The 22869-nt window shown below is 50.9% G+C and overlaps 1 protein-coding gene across 1 annotated transcript; it reads right to left on the reverse strand.

The window, feature by feature from the left end:
* Window positions 1–16662: 16662 nt before the first annotated feature.
* On the reverse strand, window positions 16663–18564 carry LOC119110116 (multidrug resistance protein 2). The gene is made up of 3 exons (XM_037233856.1): window positions 18559–18564; window positions 17559–17775; window positions 16663–17465 (listed from the first exon to the last, which is right to left on the reverse strand). The coding sequence occupies exons 1-3, from the start codon at window positions 18562–18564 to the stop codon at window positions 16663–16665; spliced, it is 1026 nt and encodes a 341-aa protein (XP_037089751.1).
* Between the last annotated feature and the right edge of the window lie 4305 nt (window positions 18565–22869).

Raw genomic sequence — 22869 nt, forward strand, 5'->3', positions numbered from 1 at the left:
AAAAAATGCGGCGGTTGCTGCATCATATTTTTCAGGAAAACGGCAATGAATAGTGCGAGGGAGATACAGCGTCTGTTTTCGCATGCGCGCAAGCAACGTATCGTAAAAATCATGCCATAAATCATGTAAGTATTTTTCAGGACCTCTGTCTTAACTCAACTAGCCTTTCTTGACATCCCTTTCAGGAGCAAGCTGCAACAACGATCTCAGCCTTGAAAGCTTCTTGATTGCGCTCTTTTATCTTTTTTATTTTTAATTGTTGTTTTATAAATTTGACCCGGACCCTTTGAATGGATGAATTTCTGGGATCAGTGCTCACGCTAAGCAGTGTTTGCTCGGTGAGCCCTGACCCCCACCATCCGATCGCGCAATTCCAGGCAACGGCAGAATTTAGTGGCGAAAGCTTAACGTGCCGCAATGCTCGGCGCGGTCCGTCCTGCTCTCTGGCGTCAACTGACCTTTAGCGCGATCGCTGCCACCGGCCGCAGGCCATACCTGTCAAGGGCAAATAGCGAGCGCCCTAAAGTGACTCGAACTTGCCACGGGTGGGAGGATCGGAACCCCCCTGCCACGGGTGGGAGGATCGGAAGGCAGGCGTTCTAACCAACTGAACCCCCGGGACGAACAAATTTTTGTGATTTTTGTGCCTCATGTAATTTTACGCATATTAAAGCATGAATTGAAATCAAGAAAAAGGATTTCCAAAAATCAGTTAAGCCAGTATAAATGACATGGTGGCGCATGTCCGTACTGGGTCTTCCGGGTCGAGTGCTTTAAGAGTCTTAAAAAATGAGCATTTTCGATTGGGGGGGGGGGGGGGGCACATCCTCACTGGGCTGTCAGTCGTGTATTCCTAGCCACTGGCACCGATTTGCATTTGAGCCTGAATTTGAATGAGGATTTTTAGTTGTTTTGTGTTGGTAATATTGAGCAGCTCAGCTCCCACCTTGAACCTAAACTAGCAGCTGATACGGATTCCATCAGTAAAGATGGCTTCCACGTCGGTCGCAGGGTCCCGTAAGGGCGTGGATTCGTGTTATGACGGTGTTTGTGTTTATGTTGCGGGTGGTGTCGGCGCTGGGTGCTGTTTGTGTTTATACTGTTCATCCGAGGTGCACGGGAGGCATATGGAGACGATGAGCAGTCACCGCCGTTTGCAGTGGAACCAGTCTTTGGTTAGCGTCGAAAGCTGATCGGTGACATTATTTCTTAATATATTTTTATGTTTTAGAAGTTTCCTCGTGTCATGGTCGCAACGAACCAGGACAGGGAGTTAAGGGAAATGGTTCACATTTGAAGAAAGTAAAGCAAGCACCTGACATGATGCAGAAAGCTTTCTTACAACTATGAGGATAGTTTTAGGTGAAAGAGAGTTCTCTAGACAGCAAAATGTATCTACTTAGTAATTTTGCTTCTAATACGTCATATCGCGTCATCGCACCTTGCGCAACATTGATTGAGGACCAATTGAAGGCCGTTATATCTGGAAATCGTGCTCACGAACGCCGGATATGAAAGACTCGACAACTCTATTCTCTTTGCCTAGTTCGCCGTATGGCTATTGGAATGACAGGATTTGAATGACGTTATAATGGCACCATGGATGCCTGGCTGACCTCAGAATAGTCTGCACGAAATAGCCCGCACATCTCCGCGGTCGTTAATCCCAGAAACTAGGGACGTTTAGGTCTTACGAAGCGCAGGACTGTGCACTGCACCAAATGCTGGTCAAGATAGCCATTTCAGTTCAAAACCCCACACAGATCTGAAGCACTCCCTGTAAGCACCGCAAGGCTAAGTTTCAGTGGGTCAGGCATGGACGGTAGACGGGAGATTCGACGGCGGCCAGCCGACGCACGTGGTATCCGAAGGGAGTCCCTGCTGCTGATCAGGTTTGTCCCGCGAGGCCACGAGCACCGGACGGAGCTGGCGTTCCACCGCCAGGCCCGAGCCGGCTTCCCGGCGGTCGGGTTCCCCACCACGGAGGCTCGATGTGCGTGGGCTGGATCGCCATGGGCTGCGATCCAGCACATGGGCTGGATCGCAGCCCACGTGGGCTGGATCGCTCCTCGTCGTCAGGAGCTCTCGCTGCGCAGCTTCCCCTCGTTCTTCAGTCTCCGTCGTCATCGCAGGAGCTCTGTGTGGGTCACCTGCCTCGGTCCCGAGGCACTGCATGCATGCCCCGCTCGCCTCCGACTGAGCCACGTCGGTCCCGCACCACGCAGCGATGGCGCACCACCGTGTCCCTCCCTCACCATCCCTTACCATCGATGAGACTGGGCAAGCGTGGCTTGCTGGCGGATTGAGACGCTTCTGGCGGCGCAGGACTTCAGGCAGGTCTACCCTGAGGTTCACTACGGCGTCACGGTAGCCGCTTGCGGGAGTATAGACATTTTTCGGCTTCCGTGACGGACGCTGAGGGATCCGGTCAGCGGGCGGCAGTGTCTCCAGCTGCCCATCGGCGACTGTCTCTGCCCCCGCCGCCAGCGCCGTTGCCGCTGGTGGGGCTGCGGACGGTCGGCGACGGAGCGATGCCAGCCATTGGGCTTAACGACGCACGTCAGCCCCGCCCTTGGACGCCGAGGCTTTATGGTGCTGCCCTCCTCTCAACCTGGCAGGAAGGGCGGGCACCGCGGGGAATCGAACCCCGCATCTCTAATTCCCAGACGCGCAGGTCGGAGCGATGTGGTAAAGGGGAGTGGCGAAAATAGTTCTACGCTGTTTTTCTCGTGCTCATGTGAGTTTCCTGAGTTTACTGTATTTTTTCAACACGTGGGAGAACACTAACCTCTCTGCCTTATCCTCCACTTCACTCTCACTCCCCGCGTTACGCCGCCACCCGTGCCCCCGCCCTAGGACACCTCCCGCGTAGTTAGTGCCTTCACCCCGCCGTGAAAGGGCCCTCGCGCCAGCTGACTGCGGGCGTGACGTCACACACGCCGAGCGGTTCCCGCGCGTCCGTCTGTCGGCCCGCCCGCGTCAGCGCGCGGCGCGCAGCCGCACAGCTGCGCGTTTCTGCAGCTGTGTGGCCGCGGCGTCGCTCACCACTCGTCGCCTCGTCGTTCCTCGTGGCGTGGATGCGTGACGATCGACGTAGGTCGAATCCAGCCGCGTTTATCACCGGTCAGCTCGGACTGGAGCGTCGGGGAGCGACCAGCAAGCGAGTCGGCCAGCTGTGGTGGCCGCGCGGCGTCCGGTGGCACGCTCGACTGGTTCTCCCGCCGGACGTCAGCGACACTAGCACGCGGCTAGGTGAGTGAGGACAAGGACAGGCTCGCTCTGTGGGTTCCGCGGAGTAACGACGATGCACTGTTTGGTATCACCAGGATCGCCCCAGTGTGCATGCTCGAGAGGATATGTTGATATCGGCGCTGTTTTGTGGTGTCAGACATGTGTTGGTGCTACGGGCGCTTCATATATCGGACTCTGAAGAAGTCCCGATCAGCGCTCGTCATGTCTCAAAAAATGGGAAGAGACGGTGAGATTTTGGGAGGGTTTATTTCCATACAATGCAGTGAGTCTAATTCTAAATAAGTTTGCCAATATTAATAGGGTTACTTTCGCCTTGGGCTCTTGCCTTCGGTGGAGGAGCGCGCCCTGGACCTGCCGTCCCTCCAAGGGCGATGTCCGGTGAGGAGCAAAGGTCACCCCGAGCGCCCCGGAAGCGTCACCGGGGTGACTGCGCCGGCAGCAGATTTGACCGGCCCCATCCGGTGCGAGCCGAGCATTCTTTGCCGAGGTCGAATCGCACCAAGCTCCGCCTCCGCGAACAGGCCGAGCGGCCCTGGCGGGCGTACGGTCACCCGCCGACGCGATCAGGACAGGGACGCCCCTTCCCCTGCCGGTATGGGGCCGCGGAGTCCGCCGACGGCCTGGGGCAAGACCGCTAGGCGAAAAACAAGGTACCCAGCTGACGCAGGCCGCACGATCCCAAACTCATGGGTTCGCAGGTGTTGCGTTGTTACAGAATGCTATGCTGAAGGAGAGTTTTGAATTGGCTTCCTGTAATGTCCCACTATTCCGGAAGCACATTTGGTTCATTGCTTTCCTCAGCGCGGTTGTCCAGTCTTGCTTGATTCTGGATTCCGGAAATCGGGGTTTCTGACCACTGAAGTTGTCATGATTCTGGGAAATTGGTGGTAAGAAATGCGTAGTAATCCAACATGGATGCCAGTCTTTCAATTCGTCCTTCTATAGCAAGTTGGGGGATTGTATGTAACACATTTAACCCCCTTTAGTTAGACAACGTCGCACGTAAGTGTAGTGATGGGCGCAAAATAACCTCCAGCGCCGGCGTGCTTTTCAACTCTAATCATAACCAGTCATTTTCTGATCGAGAAAATGTGTCATGGTTGCTGAGTTATTGTCGTGCTTAGCACTGAGTGAGGTTTCTGGATTGTGCCACAAATTCTTGGTTTAACAATACATCGGGCTAGCAAAGAAGTCGGAAGAGGTGAAATAAACAAACTGTCTATCTGGAAACATTGATTATTCAAGGTATCTCCGATGACGCTTAAGTCGCGTCTATTTTGCAGTGTATTGCTCGCACAATGAGGACCGTGGTGTAATTCGTGTGACATTTTATCAGTAAAACATGACAAAAAAAAACAATGACAGTCACCAGTAATCTCACAGCCATCATATCATGACTACTCAAGATGCCTCCTTGAGGACGAGAACAAGTATCCTGCGAACGCCACTTCGGAGAGCTACCTTGCTACCGCTCTGGTATTCTTGGTGACCCTGGGGTGGCTTCATGGGGTCCATCGGGTCGAGGAGTGGCAAGTGGGGCGGGGCGATTTTATGGGGCATGCACAGCTGTTTAAGACTACCGTGCTGTGGCTCCTCATTCGCTCGACCTGTCGTCCCTGGACCTCATATTGTTGGATGGCCTTAAGAGCCACATCCTCATGGACAAGTCGGCGAACCTTCAAAGCTCAAGGCCACCCTCAGGCTGCAGATGGGCGCGTTGCTGTGGGCAATCGACCAACCAGTTGGTTACCTCTTTTAGCAGGTTCGGCTGTTGCGTACCCTGGACCGCCGGGGGTCATCGGGAGCACCCACGCATGGAGGCCCAGGGGAACGTAAGGGGGGGGGGGGTCAAGTCAGCATTGGGGGCTTAAGTCAGCACTGGGGGGCTCAAGTCAGGATTGGGAGGGGGCAGTCCCCCAGAAAGTATATAAAGCAAACCCTTGAATACATTGCGGGAGTCACTAACGGCATTGTCTGCTGTCAGTGGTCTGCTGTCTTTGGCTATGGCTGCGGTCAGTGGCTCGCTTACTGAGCTAGACTCAACGGTATTGCCCGAGCGACGAACCGCCTGAGTCCAGTCCCCAGTCGGCCGGTTTCACAATGGATCAGCCTGAGACCAAGCTGGATTTCTGGTTCGCTGTGTTGGAGACTGGAATCGGTGTACCAGCGCATGGTGTGCTGGAAGCCTCGGAGACTCGAATCGGAGTGCCAGTGTATGGTGTGCTGGACGCTTCGGAGACTCGAATCGGAGTGTCAGTGTATGGTGTGCTGGAAGCCGCGGAGACTCGAATCGGAGTGCCAGTGTATGGTGTGCTGGAAGCCTCGGAGACTCGAATCGGCGTAGCAGTGTAGGTGTGCTGGAAGCTTCGGAGACTCGAATCGGAGTACGAGTGTATAGTGTGCTGGACGCTTCGGAGACTCGAATCGGAGTGCCAGTGTATGGTGTGCTGGACGCTTTGGAGACTCGAATCGGGGTGCCAGTGTATGGTGTGCTGGAAGCCGCGGAGACTCGAATCGGAGTGCCAGTGTATGGTGTGCTGGACGCTTCGGAGACTCGAATCGGAGTGCCAGTGTATGGTGTGCTGGGACGCCGCGGAGACTCGAATCGGAGTGCCAGTGTATGGTGTGCTGGAAGCCGCGGAGACTCGAATCGGAGTGCCAGTGTATGGTGTGCTGGACGCTTCGGAGACTCGAATCGGAGTGCCAGTGTATGGTGTGCTGGACGCTTCGGAGACTCGAATCGGAGTGCCAGTGTATGGTGTGCTGGACGCTTCGGAGACTCGAATCGGAGTGCCAGTGTATGGTGTGCTGGAAGCCTCGGAGACTCGAATCGGAGTGCCAGTGTATGGTGTGCTGGAAGCCTCGGAGACTCGAATCGGAGTGCCAGTGTATGGTGTGCTGGAAGCCTCGGAGACTCGAATCGGAGTGCCGGTGTATGGTGTGCTGGAAGCTGAGGTGGCTGGCTCCGCGCTCGCCAGGCGATCCGTCGGCAATGAAAACGGACATTTGGAGAGGGATGTACGAAAACAACATCTTGATTCAATGGTAAATGAAGAGGTAAATTCAATCGTAAATATGGTATTGATTTAATGGTGAATGCATTCCATGCGTCCTGATATTTTTTGGTCCGAGACAAAATTTCAAAAGGCTTCTGCCCGCAGCTCCGCAACATAAACTTCCGTCCAAAATTATTTATGTGTGGTCTGAGTCCGAATTGTTAGAATATCTGGGCCTTGGCCTGATTTTCAGTCAATTTGGATTGAGTGTGGACCCAACGTTTCTAAGTTGGTGAGTGCATGCCCGGGCCCGTCAAAGCTGTAGAGAATCGTGACAGCAATTCGTAGTCCACTGAGTCACCAGTCCTTACGAGGGTTGCGTCTGGAGGGACAGTGGGTATAATACAACGCGGCGGTGTGCAGGGCCTTGAATAAGGGTCATTCAGGGTTGTGCGTCGTAGACAGCAATCGTCTGTTTATTCTGCGTGCTCCAGTACACCAAGCGTTGACCTTTACTTCAGACTGCGCCTGTTGTGCAACTGAGGGATGGTGGAGGACTATCTTTGTTTGGAGTTGTGCAGAATTGGAGTGGGTTCATCACACTGTGCACGCGACTCGGTGTCTGTTGATGCGACTACAAACCTACACCGTTCGCGCCTGGTGTGGGCGCGTGCGGTGGGTCACGTGACCAAGCCTCGTGGGAGCCGTGGTGTCCAGTGCCGGCACGAGTCTCGAAAGAGGCACCTTCATTACGATCGGTGTGGGCTGAGGAACGTGCTTAATCCAAAACTTTGACACAACGTCCGAACAACCGTGACCCGGGCTAGCCATTGTTTGTCGCAGGAAGTGAAATGTACTTCTATAAGCTACCAGACCACTGAGCTGGATACACCGCAGTTTCAGCTGGCTGCCGAGCCGGGCCGGTGCAATGGCGGCACTGCTGACGCTGCTGACCTGGCTGGCGGCGCTGGGCCCGGCGTACGTGGCCACCTGGTGTGGCTGCTGGCTCCTGCTCGACCTCAGCTTGCTGACCATGCAGCCGCTGCTCTCGGGCGTCGCCTCGCTCGGCCTCGGCCTGACGCTCGGCTACCCGCTGGTCTACCTCCGCCACGAGGTGGCCGCCGACACGGCCCAGCGTCCACTGCTGGCGCTGCTGCATCACCTCGTGGCGCACACGGCCACGGTGCTGCTGTGGCGCGGCCTCTGGATGCTGCTGGACGCGGCGCTGGGCCAGCCGCTGGCCGTGGCTGGTGCTGAGCGGGCTGCTGGGCGCGGCCACGCTGTCGGCGCTGGGCTGTCTGCCGTCGGTGGTCGCCGGGCCGCCGATTGCCGCAGGGGCGGCGCGGCGCTGGCGTCGTGCCCAGCACGCTGCTGGAGGCGGACGCGGCGCAGCGGCCGCTGTTCGCCGTCGGCGACGCGCTGGCATCGCTGGCTGGCGTGCAGACCCTCTGCCTGCTGGTGTGGCGCGCCGTCTGGACCCTGCTGAACCAGCACCTACTGCCAGGAGCGCCGCTGGCCGCGGCCGCCGCCGCGCTGACCGCCGGCACGCTCGGGCTGGCTGCCTGCACACTCGCGCCCCGGCTGCTGGGCTGGACGGGCCCTCGCGACGCTGGGCCACCCGGGCTGGGAGTGCGGCTCCGTGCCGACGCGCTCGCCCTGCTGACGCTCGTGTGCGTGGTGGGCTACTGGAAGGGACTGTGGGACCTCATGGTTCAGCTGGCCGTGCCCCAGTATCCGGGTTTGGTGCTCGCGCTGCTGTACGTGCTCGGGTTTGCCATTTTGGCGATCAGTGGCTTTACGAACACTTTCAAGGTCGGTGGTGTCAGTCGGAACAACGGTCGGTGTGAATGGCTGGAGCCGTTGAATGAAAACCTGGACGAGCTTCCGGAACCAGCAGAAGAGCGACTGCAGCTGCCGCGATCCGTGGAACTACCGTGATGCCGGCAAGCAGGAGCTACCAGGCTTGCATTAGTCATGTGGCACTGCGTGTGTGTATTTATATTGTGTGCTCCTATATTTAGTGATTAACGACGTATGGCTTTTATCTTCGTTGTGGCAACTTGTTGTTTTAGTACCATCTTGATATTTTCAACACACTGATGAATGATTACAGACATAAATACAGGTTGTTGTTTTAGTACCATCTTGATATTTTCAACACATTGATGAATGATTACAGACATAAATAAATATCGAAATGGTTGAAGATAAATCACTTGCGTGTTATGGATTGCCTATTACATCAGAATGTTGAACTAGTACAGGCATGCAAGCAAACGTCAAATAGTATGCATTTATGCTTTGCCATACATCGTGCGTTGGAACGCACATCGAAAAGACAGACGACCGGATGTGTGGAGTTTTTGATAGACAAACCTTGCTTTCGAACCCCATGCAGACGATGTCGCAAGGCGGAGCAGTGCAATGCTTATTGAGTAGGTCAGACAAGCACAGCCATTAGCTTCAGATAGGAATGGTATGTGTGGCTGAGCGCACTGATGCATGCAAAGAATGTTGATCTCACTACAGTTCGGTCAGTGTTAAGTGTGAATTACGGGCAATGCAAGATCCCTGACGTGCCCAGAATTTTTATCCCTTTTAGTAGTCATGTTTTTGCTTCTCTCCTTCAAACATGGCTTCTCCTAAAGGGAGTGTTCCACATTTTATGGAGTTTTGAGCTGAAATAGCCATTTTGAACATCACTCGGTGCATTTCACAGCCCAGCACTTCTTAAAACCTAAACCCCTCTAATTTCCGAGCTAAACGTCTGCAAAGATGTGTAGACTGTTTCGTGCAGACTATTTCAAGGCCATCCTAGCATGCATGATGCCATAGAAGCGCGATTCGAATCCTGCCGCCCCATGGGCCAGCCAGCGTTCAAGGCCGGGAAGAATTTCATCGTCCAGTCATTCAGACCTGGCGTCCGTGAGCGCAATTTTCAAATATGGTGGACGTTACTTGGATCTCAGAATGTTGAGCAGGCTGTGCAAGCTTCAGTCACGATGCACGTTTTGGGCTGCATGATGAACGAAATTGAACATGGGTTCTTCACAGCTAGGTATCACAGAAATAGGATCTGCGATCGAATAAGTTGCGAATAGCGCCATAATCGAGTATGTGAATACAAGTGAACAACTAAAACTCACGGATAAAAAGCACCTTAAACTCACGAATACCCACGCCAGAATACCACAAGAAAGAGCCAACACACGAGCACGTGCCGATGTTTGGCTCAGCGAACACTTCCAGCCCATGCTGCCATCTCTTAATGAGCTTGAAGTACTAGGATTAAGTGGCAATTTGCACGACTAGTTTTGACAGCACCTCAACTTCAAACATTCGAAGGCGCAATCATATAATGACGCATTCAAGAGCATGTGTGCTTAATAGGCAAGCTGTGTTGTCCAGACCAACCTTTCCCGCTTTAAGGTACACAGATAGTTTTAAGTTAGTTTATTTCGTCATGTATCATGTTTGCTTCGATGTCTTAAACGTAAAGCATTCCCTTGAACGCTTGTTATGGGCGCAAAATGACCTCCGATGTGGACATATCCTGAGCCTCTAGCCATCATCATTATCAGCTAAAGATATGGACACCCATTTACACGACTTATTGTACCAGTTTCGCCTTGAGTCTTCAGGTCTTTCATTTGGATTTTCGGCCACCGCTCTTGAAACTGCGGACTGCTAGTACCCTTCTTGGTATTTCTGTTACAGAAGTGTTCTGTTTGGCCGGAAGGGTACCAAAATATCCTGGTTCTAAGGGACGAGAGGCCGAGTCAGGTCCTTGGGGGTACTGTTTTGGGTACTGAGCGAGTGAAAAGAACCTTGTTGTTTGGCTTTTGCCGAGCAGCGAAAGTGCAAGGGTTGCGCGACGAGGAGCGGAGGGGTCAGCTGCTCCCCATCCCCACCCCCTCCTAGCAGATAGGGGTTGTACCAGTGCGTGGGCGACAGGGACGAGGGGGGGGGGAGAGGGCAGAGCAAAATATAGCAATGATCCCAATAGAATGCATTAGTCAGCCTAAATCTTGTCCCAGAAGCAGCTCTTGCTTTGTGTATGACACTTTCTGTCGACAAGTGTAAAATATGCAGATAGCTTGTCTATATTCACAGCTCGGACTACTCACCCGCCGAATGTTACATTCAAATTTACCTCCACTTACAGCTTCTCAATCCCTCTGGCAAACACACACCGGCGCATGAACTCAGTTAATTTACAATGTTCAATGCTGTAATGACACATTTTAGTGCAAACCAAGCCAGTCTGGCTGGAACGAAGTTATGCACGAGGATAATGATGATTTCTTCAGGTTCTTAACCATCATTTCTGCAGCACACTTTTCAATAAGAAAGATATAAAAAATATACCAATCCACTGAATTGCGTATTTGATTCCTCCACTAAACAAAGCTGATGCACAAGTTCAGCTTGGCGCTTACATGACGTCATGTAATCGTCATAACCATGTAAGGCTGATAGCCATCATTTAAGGCTCATGTGGTGAGTTCACGCCTTCAGTGAGCGGTATATTTTTTAAGCTGAGAAGACAGCGTAGTAAGGAAAAGGAGCCTATTGAAAACAGAAATGAAATGACCTTTTAAAAAATTGGGAGGGAGCGGAGTGAACGCTCAAATTGACCGTAAACTGGTTCCCCACACGGCAGTGCGGAAAAAGGTCTAGGTCACGAAAACATCTTTTCCTTTTCAGTGTTGTAATGTATGCAATTTCATCGCAATCGGTATTTCGTGAAAGAATGTGTTAATCAATACTTTGAACAATGAGAGCGTTTTCGTCTCGTGTCATGAAGGGCGGACATTGACATGAATATCCACCGCTCGTGGGCGAGTGGACGTTTTTACTCCTGCGATAAAGGTTCAGGGGAAGTGAAAACAATTAAGGTGATCGGAAAATCATGTGACGATCAGATGTAGCAGGTATCCATATTTGAGGCAACCGAGACCATAATAGATGAGCCATGCTAACACGGCCAAAGTCAGCTTAATTCAACGGCCCACAGCCTGTACTTCACAGCCGGTGTGCTATTCACTGGTGGCAGCGTCAACGCCTCGCAGCCACATTACATCTCAGAGGCAAAAAAGCTTACGCCTTAACATCATACCAACGAGAACATGCCCATAGGGGAAACGCAATTGGAACGCGCGTATTCCTTCTTTAATTCTAGGCACACTTGTACCTGTTTTTGTTTGTTTGAAGCATGATATATGACTACGTTAATGTACATGACGGCACGCCGTGCGTTCCGCAGTATTGTCAGTTACCGCCCGCCGCTCACGCCGGTCGTAGATCGCCATGCAGTTGTCAGCTGGGAATACGTTTTTGGTGTCAAAACACGCGCAATGAATGTTGCACAGGCTTCCCAAAATTTGGACGGGATTGCAACATATGTCGGAGAGGTATCCTCAACAAAACATTAGGGGGATCCTATTAAGGCGAGGTTAGCATGATCTGCAGTCAGAAAAGGAAGCTAAGTCTCGATTATGCAGCTTGTCGATTACTCAGCTATATTTTACCGTCTTGGACCGTTTTGAAGAATCAGACTGTAATACCACTTTGGCAGCCAACAAGCCTATGGTAATACCAAAGAAGAGGAATGGTTTCAATTATTTCCTATTATTTATGCCAACGGGAACGTGAGTGTGGCGGACCACCTCTTGCCTCATTTACAAAATACTCCCATGGCATATTCACATCAGATATTCATATATCTTATTATTCACAGATCCATACTGCACAAAAATATCCTGCCAAAAATGCATTGCTTGCATAAATTAAGATACCATGTAACCACACACGATATGGATTGCTTTTCATTGGACACCAACTCAATCTACTAGTGGAAATTGCCTTCAAGCAATCAACCAGCCTGCGAGCTCTGGAAAGGTGTCAGCTAGATATTAAGCCTGAAGAGGACATCCTGATGTTGCACCATGTTGCACGTTGCACAGGTCTCATCCCAATTTAAGGTTCTGCCTTCCCTGGTGTGCTCCAACATACGACCCTATCACGGAACTTAGATCGCTTGGAACGCGTCCACAAAATTTTCCAAACCTTGATCACAAAAGTACTTCTGAAACTAGCATCCTTAGTTCACTTTTCAGGTGATTTTTTCAAGGGGATTTTCAACTATGCACACTTGAATATATCACGACATATACTGAAAGGCGCTGCGAATCGAAACATGTCTAGGTTTCTAGTATGATGGGCGATGGTTAATCGCACAAAGTAGTTTTGTTTTTTTAAGGTCAGCTAAAATGTAAGTAATCATTTGTCGCCTGAAGACATTCATAACCTTGGTTCACATGTAACATCGTAAACGGAGTGGATTTATGCACCCCAGTTGTACGGTATCAGTTCATGCGCACGTATTTTTCGAAAGGGTAAATGCCTTCCTCATGACTTGCTAGTGACTAGCCTGGTCCTGTTCCCTACAGCTAGCCAACCGATTAATGGCCAGTTGGCCAAAGATTAGTAGTCAGTGTTTCTGCTCGGATCATCATTTGTTTGCTTCTGGCCACCTGTTTACGTCAGTTTTGTTTTCCCTGAAAGCCCCATTGAAAAATATCTAAGGGAGTATTCCACATTTGCATATGAGTTTGAGCTGAAATAGTCATCTTGAAGATCATTCGGTGCAGTTAAGAGCCCTGCCCTTCTTAAAACACAGACCCCTTTAGTTTCTGAGCTAAGATGTCAGATTATTTTGGGGAGACTCATTCGAGGTCACCCAGGCATCCATGACGCTAAAATAACGCACTTAAAATCCCGTCATTCCCTTAGCCATGCGGCGATCAAGGCCAAGAAAAATGCAATTGTCGAGTCGTTCATATCTAGTGTTCGAGAACGATCTCCAAATATAACGGCCGTCAACTGGGTCTTAATCAATGTTGTGCAAGGTACGATGACGTAACCCAAGGATGACGCATGGAGGTACATATTTACTCGACGGAAAAACGGTGTTATCTGGAGCAGTCTTTTCCACTTAAAAGGATACAAATAGGTGACGGTGAGCTTATTTCTTCACCTCTAGTGCTTGCTTCAGTATCTACAACTGTGAAACATCCCCTTTAGGCATCTCTACGAGCCATTTCTGTTTCTACTTGCCGCTATATGGTCGGAGGGGAGTAGGAAGGGGTTCCACGATAAAAATCGCATTTGCACGCTCGTATCTTTTTACAAAATCTGTAAATATATTTGATCGTAAATTGGCGTTTTGGATTCATCGCCGCCGTCAAAACGTCTGCTCGAATCTTAGACACCTCTAAGTAGCATTGAATAAGTTACACGCTCGGACATTTTCAACAAATCAAGCCGCGGGGCTTTTTTTGGTGTGCCGTAATTGGTAACCGTGTATTCCCAACCGAAAGAGCGTAGTTACTCGTGAGCTGGTTGTGGTGCAGGAAAACTTTGGAAATTCCAGTTTCTTATTTTGCTTTTGAACATCTTGACCTTGTGGGCTTTTCTTCCATGATCTGCCTTGAGATTTGGTATGCAGAAACTTGCATTTCATTTCAGGCTCACTTAATGCTCATAAGTTTGCAAAATGGATGCCGCTGGGCATTGTACCTTTTCATATATACGGACTGGGTAAATATATTGGCATGCAACAAAGGCCATTCAATTGCATGGACGATTCTCAGCAAGAAATCTAATACCATGTTTCTGAACTGGGATCAAAGTCAGGGACATTGCACGTCGAAGGCATATCGACGCATGAAGTTGTCAATTTGTTCCCATAATCACCCATTTCAGTAAAATGCACACGACATAAGGGTGCAGCCAAGATTTTCTCAAGGAAGTAGCCCAGAGCGAGATGGGTGCGCATCAAGCCGATTCTAGACTTTCTGTTGGGAGCTCTGGGGTGGAAAACAAAAAATATAGGGTTAAGGAAGGGGCCCGAGTCCTGTCGGCCTTTCCCCTGACTGGCCCATGCACTAACACCAACTGATCACTCCATGATTAACCTACGCCCAAAGTCGATCATAAGTACCTTTTTAGGTAAAGCTCGAAGCAAGATCAACTGGGCTACTCAGAATGTATTTCAGCACTTAGCACCATTTTTTTATCATGGCTGCTGCTGTGCAAAACGCCAACCTCATGGCGCACGTGTGACCAAAATGGCTTCTACAAGAACTTTGAATTGCAGAACCCCTCTTTAATCAGTAATTTTTTTCAAGCACAGCCATGTAGCTACGTATCAACATTTTGTTTCCACTTAAGCAATCTAGTATCGTCTTAAGGGAACCAACAGCGTCTTTTGGATAAACAGATCCTGACGTGTGGCGATAACTGTCAAACTTGTCAGGCGCAAAACGTTCATGCTTGTGTTCAAGCGCTGCATGGAATGTCGTTACTGCCGATCTCTGACGTGGGGTCATCCAGTTTGATTGTGCCATCCAGTTTCACTGTTATGAGGCTGCCTCCGCCTCCGGTCTGTGGGCAGCTCATGACCGAATAGGGTCGCTGGGTTCCCGGACCAGGACGTGCGGAGGTGCTTTGTGTCCTTTACTGTGACGGCTCTGGCGAACCGACCACTGAGCGGGTGTTGCCTTCGTTCCTCCTCCTTTGGAAAATAGATAAACTAAATAAACCTAACCTAACCTTACCTTACCTTACCTAACCTAACCTAACCTAACCTAACCTAACCTAACCTAACCTAACCTAACCTAACCTAACCTAACCTAACCTAACCTAACCTAACCTAACCTAACCTAACCTAACCTGACCTAACCTAACCTAACTTAATAAGCCCGAGTTTTTTCTGATAGGAAGGGGAAGATCGTTTCGGGCCCCAGGATTTGGCAGCAGGTTGGGTCGACGATCTTTGCTCCCTTGGTGCTTGCCGCGGTGTACCGTGCCAACAATACGATCTCTCACACCGGCCCCATCGAGGCCCCCAATCCAGCACTGCACGACCCACCTCCCCCTCCCCCTCCCCACATCGACAGAAGCAAAGATGGCGACGGCGATGACACCCCGTTGCAAAGAGTCGAATATCACGGACAGTTGTTTGCTGAACGATATGATGGAGAGGCGAACGGCGACCTCAGGTCATTGAACCGACGGATAGAAGCATCGCTATCGGGTCCAGGTGTCGCTCACGTGTTGTGCGCGGCTGAAGGTTCTATTGGCGACTGTGGAGGCGATGGCCCATGTTAATTTCGCGGAGAAGTATTCGTTTGTGCCTTGGTCCGGGATGCCATGCGGGGGTTCCACTGGGAGCCGTCGCAGTGTCATTGTTTCACGCGTCACAGGTTTCATTACGACGGTCAGGATATGGGGCGAGAAGACGTCAGAAGCTCCTGAAATGGCTACCGCCAGGGACTCCAAGACTGCCACTAAAAGGACAAAGGAACAAGATATACGTGGGTTGGGATAGCTGGCGCCATTAAAAAGCAAACAATTCCAGAAGAAGCAAAATGATTTCATTCATAAACATCAATACCATACTCGTGAATCCTTCCCTGCCGCACTCAGTCCCTGTTGAGAAAGACTGATACAACACGTAGCATTTTAGCGTGTTTATTGAGATCTTCTGGTATGCCTAGTTATTCACTGAAATACGAAAAGCCTGTTCAGGTTTATACCTCTAAGTTAAAACATCTTGCATTTGGTTTCGTGCAGTCACACGCTTAAACGCTTGAAAACTACAAGGGCGGATGCGGAAACATCACGACAGGGGGGATCTAGCGTTTTGTTCAACACGGCTTAACAGGGCGCTATCTATAACAGTACCGTTTATCAGTATGAAGTACAGACCAACCATAAAAAGCACATTATGCAGTGTAACCTGCCACAAGTGCCCAAGGCGATGGTTTTCACCATCACGCCAGCCAATCTGACAATTGCAGGGCAGAATTCAGTTGGTCTGGTGAACGCCGCGAAACAAATATAAACTGTTAATGATTCTGCAATTTCATTCGCTAGCTTTCGATAAGAAGCCTCACTATGCGTATTATTGGATCGTAGCATTGTTGTGCATTTCACGAATCTTAAGTGCAATGTAACGCATTTTAAGCATTACATCCATTAATCCGACACCAGCATCACCCAACAATTTAGCCGCCCTTTATGTGAGCTTTGTCCTATGCATGCGTACATGCCGGATCGCTGCTCTGATCCTGCCTTGTCTATCCCGAGACGCTCGAGGAAAACATGCATATTTTTGTGCTTGTATTGTCAAGTCGCGAGTAGGTCACCAACAGCTCAAAAGTGGCGTGGCTGTTCGATGTGCATAGGGTTTGCACTCTGTACGGAGAGGCGACAAGAGCCTAAGCCAACACCCACTCAAGCGGTGCTAACGTGTTTCACAGCGATGTGTCACGAGGTCCTTATACTTGAGGTGCCCGTTAACGACCGATAAGGTACGTCAGGCGTAACCAAATACACGTGGCTTACCTCACGCTCTGCAGAGTGGTTCCGTTTCATTCCCTGAGGGGCACCTGCGGCCCTCTGAACATGCCGTCCCGACGGCCTGCATCACAGTCAGCAGCCAGACTAGCAGGGCCAGACCAGCCATGCAGGTCATCATCACGGGGAAGCCGTAAGCGTCCACAAGAAGGCCGCCAGAAACGGGACCCACCACAGAGCCAAGCGAGTAACCGGTCCAGTAGACACTCGACACAAACGCCTGCGTCACCAGATCGTCCGCTAGGCCCTTCCGCACGCTCTCCTGCAGCATCTGCGAGAAGCATGGGATGTAGGCACCGCCGAAGAAGCCTTCGAGCAGCGTCTGCCCCAGGCCGAGGAGCCACCAGCGGGGTGCAGTGTTCAGCAACGGCGAAGGAGCGATTAGCAGTAGGCTGCCTGTCGTCGCCAGCAGGCAGAGCGACATCTGCACGTAGGGGTTGCGGGAGTGCTCGGACAGCCGGGCCCACATGAAGCTGGTCAGAGCGTACACTGTCGTGGCCACCAAGAAATAGAGTCCCAGGGTGGATGGCGTGATGCCCAGCACGTCATTGGCGTATGGCGCCACACAGGCGTCGAACGTCAGAAACACGAATGAGTAGAGGAAGACAATCATGAGGCACAGCCAGTTCTTGGAGGACTGACCGAACATGCTCAGCATGCTGAGGAACGGGACTGCGTTCCTCTCGCACTTGACCAGCGGCGGCATCATCCACTGGTTGAGCAAGGCCGCGCCGACCATCGTGCCGCCGAGTACGTAGAACGGCATGCCGAAGCCGGCGACGGCGTACAGGCCTCCGCCGACGGCCGGTGCGACGGCCAGGCCGGCTGACTGGGCGGCGCCCACCAGCGCCACCAGCATGCCGGCCCGGTCGGCGAACTGGTTACCGATGATGGTGAAGGCGCAGCCGGACACGGCCGCCGTGCCGACCGCTTCCACCAGTCGCACCAGGAAGCAGGCCACCACGAAGGCGTCCTTGCCGTGGATGTAGTTGAGCGTGCCGAAGGTGATGGTTGTGAGGCCGGCCGTGGCGATGCCGATGTTGTAGAGCCGGGTGACGCCGACCACGGGCGCCAATCGGCCGACGAGGGGGCTGGCAATCATCTGGGCGACGGCGAAGCAACTGAACACGGCGCTGATGAGGGTCTGTGAGACGCCTCGCGCGGCCCGCCTCCACCGGAAAGAACGGCACCATCACCGCTATTAAGGAACCGTTTAACAGGCTCACCAGAGTTAAACCAACCAGCAGCCTCTTCTGGGTCCATGACATCTTGTTTTCAGTTGGCTGAGGCCCTTTGCCGCCGGAACATGATGCTGTGACAAATGTCTCTCCATTGGCCTCAGTTTTATCACCTGCTCCATAGTTGTACCCTGATGTCTTGTTTTCGTTCAATAGCAGTGGAGCTTTGTCCGAGTTGCTAGACATCATAGGCTATCGGTATCACAAAATCGAGTAGAACCCCTCGTTGTATGGTCTTTTAAACAGGTCTGAGCCTCTGCATGCAGGGAGCAGCGAATGCTATTCTGGAATCTTCGACATCAAATATGCTGTAAGGGTGATCTACCCAGGGCTTTCAGATCTTGCTCGTTTGATTCATGCGTTTGGGGAATGCCAGTACAATTTTATCGTCGAAGCTTCACGTTTGCTTTCTTATCACGGGCAGATCGCTTTACAGCCTGTGGCGCAGTGTGAAGCAAAGCTGTCGTATCCTGAAAGAAAATTAATCTTATCATTATCAGTGACATTGATGAAAGGAGAGCGCGGGCCGTTTAATGCAGCGTCCTTCATTCAGCTGCTCCCACACCATGCATACCTGGTGGTTTGGTGATGAGCACGCCGATCAAGTTTGTTTCACGAGTAGCAGAAGCAATGGGTTCGAGACACACCTGCATCGTTTCGGCTTTCACATACAGCGTAAAATTCCCACCACGAGGAGAGAAACATTACGGGGCGGCCGTGCTGTTACCGTGCATGGTGTCTTACAAATGCCGGTTAATGTGGCACTATCTGATCAACAGCTGCGGAAAAACCGGTCCGCTCTCCGAACAAGCCACAGTTCAGAACATTTAGGTGGTGGCGGCGGTGCACACCCTCCAGGCAACAAATTATGCCGTAGCCTCTTGCGTGGTAATAATGGGAGAGGGGCTGGCGAATATTTCTCTGTAGTTTTAACGGAGTCCTCCGCCGTTGTGCTTCACTTTTTGTGGCATCAGGCGCGTACAATTTGATCAGTAGTGCCTGTTTTTCCGAAATCCTGATTATTTTATCCGAAACAGCCTATCCTGCGGGACAAATATCGTTTGTCCTGCGGGACCAATCTCATTTGACTTCCTGCTTACCACTTTGAAAGTAATGTATTTCATTTGCCCCACTCTTTCAACGGGTGTGTCCGGTAATGTTTGAAACACGCTTATGTGTCGAAATGTGTGTCTAGTAGATGGTCCGAAAGCTTGAAACACCCTGTCTGAGCAAAAATAAGCAAACAAGAATCTATTACCCCATGAATTCAACGATACAGTAAACAACAGCGCTGATCTATTTCCCACGACGTTTATCATAGTGGCCCTTTCGAGGCACACTGGCTTGTGGGGCTGGGAAAGCCACATGATCCTTGTGATGCATAGGTTCAAACTTCAACCAATGCGCTTCTCGGTAACAGGCCTTTGCCCACTGGGCCAATCACAAACGTTCTTTCACTCGCACCAGTAGAGGTGCACACGGTGGTTGACTTGACGGTGATCGCGACTGCATAGGAGTGTAGTGCTGTTGACAAAGCGTTAACAGCGTAGTTTGGACTCAAAAATAATTAAAATTGGTATCCATATTATGCCTTGACGATGTTTTAATGAGCCAATCCAGTGTTATTCTTAGCCCCCACTATTCCTGAGGTCTCACAAGCGTGTGTTTTTGAAATGTAACAAAAGGCGGGACACTCCCTCTAATCGGCCTATTTCACAAGATACGCTAGTCTGGACCTAATGTTCAGACGAAGGATCGAATTACATGTGTGCATATGTTTGAATTTCATTCATCCACTGCCGAGAGACAGTGATGAGCTTGAGTGGGTCAGATCCAGGCATCGGCTGCGGCACTTGGGCGCGGGTCACCACGAATCTGCCATCATCCAGATCAACAGTGCCGCACCAGATCCACGTGCGCCTAGGTCGGATCGATGGGATTGGTGGCCTGCTCGAAAACCACCACATTGCTGACCAGGCAGTCAGCAGCTTCATTTCCAGGATAAAACCTGGCTTGACCCAGTCCCCAGTGCAGAGTTAGGTTATGACTACCATACGATGCGTGCTTCAGTCTCTGTATTCTAGCAGAATGGACACGGGCCTGGCCGGAACGCGCGTCTACAGCTGCTGCTGACCTGATTTTGGATCTGCGATGGCGTGGGTCTCGTGGATACGCTTGAGGTTCGAGGCCGGCAGACCGTGCACAGCCTCCCACGCCCTCCCATAACGGTAAGTTTGGCACGTGACTCCCTAAGGTTTTCGGAGGAAACTTCTCCGGCATGTCGCGCAATCGCGCCCAAACCTGCAGTATCCTCCGGAGCATCCATTGCACTTTCTTGACGTAAAAGACGTTCCCCCAGCAGTGCTGGTTTTTGAGAAGGTATTATCTTTTAGGAACACCGCATGGCGATTCACCGCTGGCGCGGGCGACGGGCGGCAACTGACGATTTGGCGGGCCGCGCGCGACGTGCTAACACCGCTACATTAAAGGAAGTGTGTATAGTCAAGTTAGGATTTTCGACTGTGCACGTAGGATGGTAGGGAACTTTTGATTTACAAATTTTGGTGCATTGGTTTCTTTAAATTCGCCTCTATTGACGACATATTGTCACAGCCCCCGAATTTTCTTTGGTTTGTATGGAAGAACGAAGTTATCGGGTAGCTCCCAAGCAATATTCACTTCGAAACACGTCGACATCATTCAGAAGGTGTTAGTTCTAGCCAATGGTTTTCCGGTGATGTCGCTTGTCAGCGCTGACAGCAGTTTGCGAATGCGGCAGTGGCGGCGGCCGTTATGTTGACTTGTTTGTGTTAACACTCAGCTGACGGCTGCGAGCATACGGCTTTAGACACATGGTAAGGCTGGTCAATTGATACGCACCAGTTCATGTCGGTCTACTATATGCTAAGATGAGGAACAAGTATTGCGTCGTGTCAGCCGGCTGCACCAGACTATAGGGAAATGTGATTGTTCTACGCTGCTTAGCAACCGCCATAACGGCCATGTCTCTAGCGCGCAGTTACTGGCCACATATAACTTAGTGCATTCGTGCTTCCTGCCCGCCGATTGGCTTATCTTTTAGGATTGTATTTGGTCACGCACAGCCATCGATGGGATCGATAAAAATAAATAGATTAAAACTGTTGCATCACCCAAATGCACATTTAGAAACAAAAATTAACCGTATATACTTGCTAAACTCCCCTTAGGCCTGTACTTAGAATACCGAGAACATCAGACACACTCTCTTTAACGGATCCCTTATCACAAACATGTGTAGAAACACGCATATTTCAATTCCGCGTGGTTACAAAACATTATCTCGTACCTTAAGGTATGTCATGTTAAAAACCTAGATTGTCAGGAAAATTCGACCTTTGACGTGGTCTAATAGAGTCAATTATTGCCCTGGTAACGTGGAAATGTTTGTTATGGTAACATGCAACTCATTGCTAATCGCGAGATGTTGTTGGGGTCCATCCACTATTATTTTCGCAAGACGCTGTCTCTTTTACTTGGGAAACTACAGGAGGGTCGCATCGATCCCGCTGCCACCCTCCACCCGCAGTCCGTGCTATGAACAAAAACAGTGAATCAAGGCGAGGGTTAAACGCTCCGAGGCCCGGCACCAGCGCTTCCCAGCCCTGCATCGGAATTGCGGCCTCTCCTGTGCCAGTCACGCAACGTCTCCTGTGCCGGACACGCAGCCTCTGCTGTGCCCGATGGCCGCTGCTGTCCCGGACACGCGGCCATTTCTCTGCCGACATGCGCCCGCTCGTGTGCCGGACATTCGACAGTCCCAGTGATCAAAAGAGTGACGCTCGAGTGATCGGCCCACCGCCACTGCAGTGAGGTATTGGCGCTCTGTGAAGGTGCAGACAATCATCATGGCACAGTGCGGGTTAATGCAACAAGTATTTCACGCCCTCCTCTAATTTTTTACGAGGTCGTGATGTGTAGTCATTAGGTTCCTGGTCCATAGCTGGAACATATGTTGTGCTGCGCGTGAATATGTTTGACAGGTTAGTGGAAATGTTAGGGGCGGACATAATGCAGTTAAATTTTATTTTGATTCATGACTTGACTTAGATCAATTTGATATATGTACACCGCCCAAATGCCGCTTTAAAAAGACACGATTTTGTTCCGTGAGCGACCCTGAAATCAGAATTGTGCGAAGCACAAAATAAGGTCATCATATAACGAAAAAGTCGCAGCGCCCGGTGTCCAAAATAATCAGTCAGTGGTGCTAAGCACGGCCCGTTACGCGAAAACTGACCCGCCTTTCATGTGACCGAAGCCATAAAATAGGCTATCCAGTGTTCGATTTGTGGTTGGTGGTTCTGGATTGGGGAGCAAATATTGCCCAGGCGTGGATTGTAAAGGCTAGAAATATGAATTTTAGGCAATATGGAGAACTGAAATTTCATTTCAGGCGCAGTGATTAAAGATATAGAAAAATGTATAAGACCTAAAACAGCAAAACAATTCTCAACCTATGGCAACGCAGTTTCCAACATCAAAAAGGGGGCAAAGCCTACAACAAAGCGGTGGAGAGTGATTTTTATGGATGAATTAAACCTAGCAAGAGCTCTTTCTCCAACGCTGACATTGCCACAATATGTCGTAAGATCGGGCACTTATGGTTGTGAAACGGACACTGACCAAGCTTGTTCTCGCCTCTCTCCGTAAATGCCACATCATAGGTTTTAACCGAACGGCCGTGCTCCTTGGCCTTAAGCCCGCTGCGCCGGCCACCCATGCACCAGGACCCACGTACTAATCACGGGAACTTTTGCATGACCAGCAAATGATAATTTAGTGCAGATGAACCTTCCGAATGAAAACATTCATGGCGCCCGGCGTTTGCGATTTATGATGCTTATGACGCATAACAATGGGTTTATCTTTCTTTTGCGTGGTTTATCACTTTTATGGTTACATTGCAATGGTATGTG

Source organism: Pollicipes pollicipes, unplaced genomic scaffold (assembly GCF_011947565.3).
Source record: "Pollicipes pollicipes isolate AB1234 unplaced genomic scaffold, Ppol_2.1 Scaffold_7231;HRSCAF=8579_pilon_pilon_pilon, whole genome shotgun sequence".
NCBI classification, from domain to species: domain Eukaryota; kingdom Metazoa; phylum Arthropoda; class Thecostraca; order Pollicipedomorpha; family Pollicipedidae; genus Pollicipes; species Pollicipes pollicipes.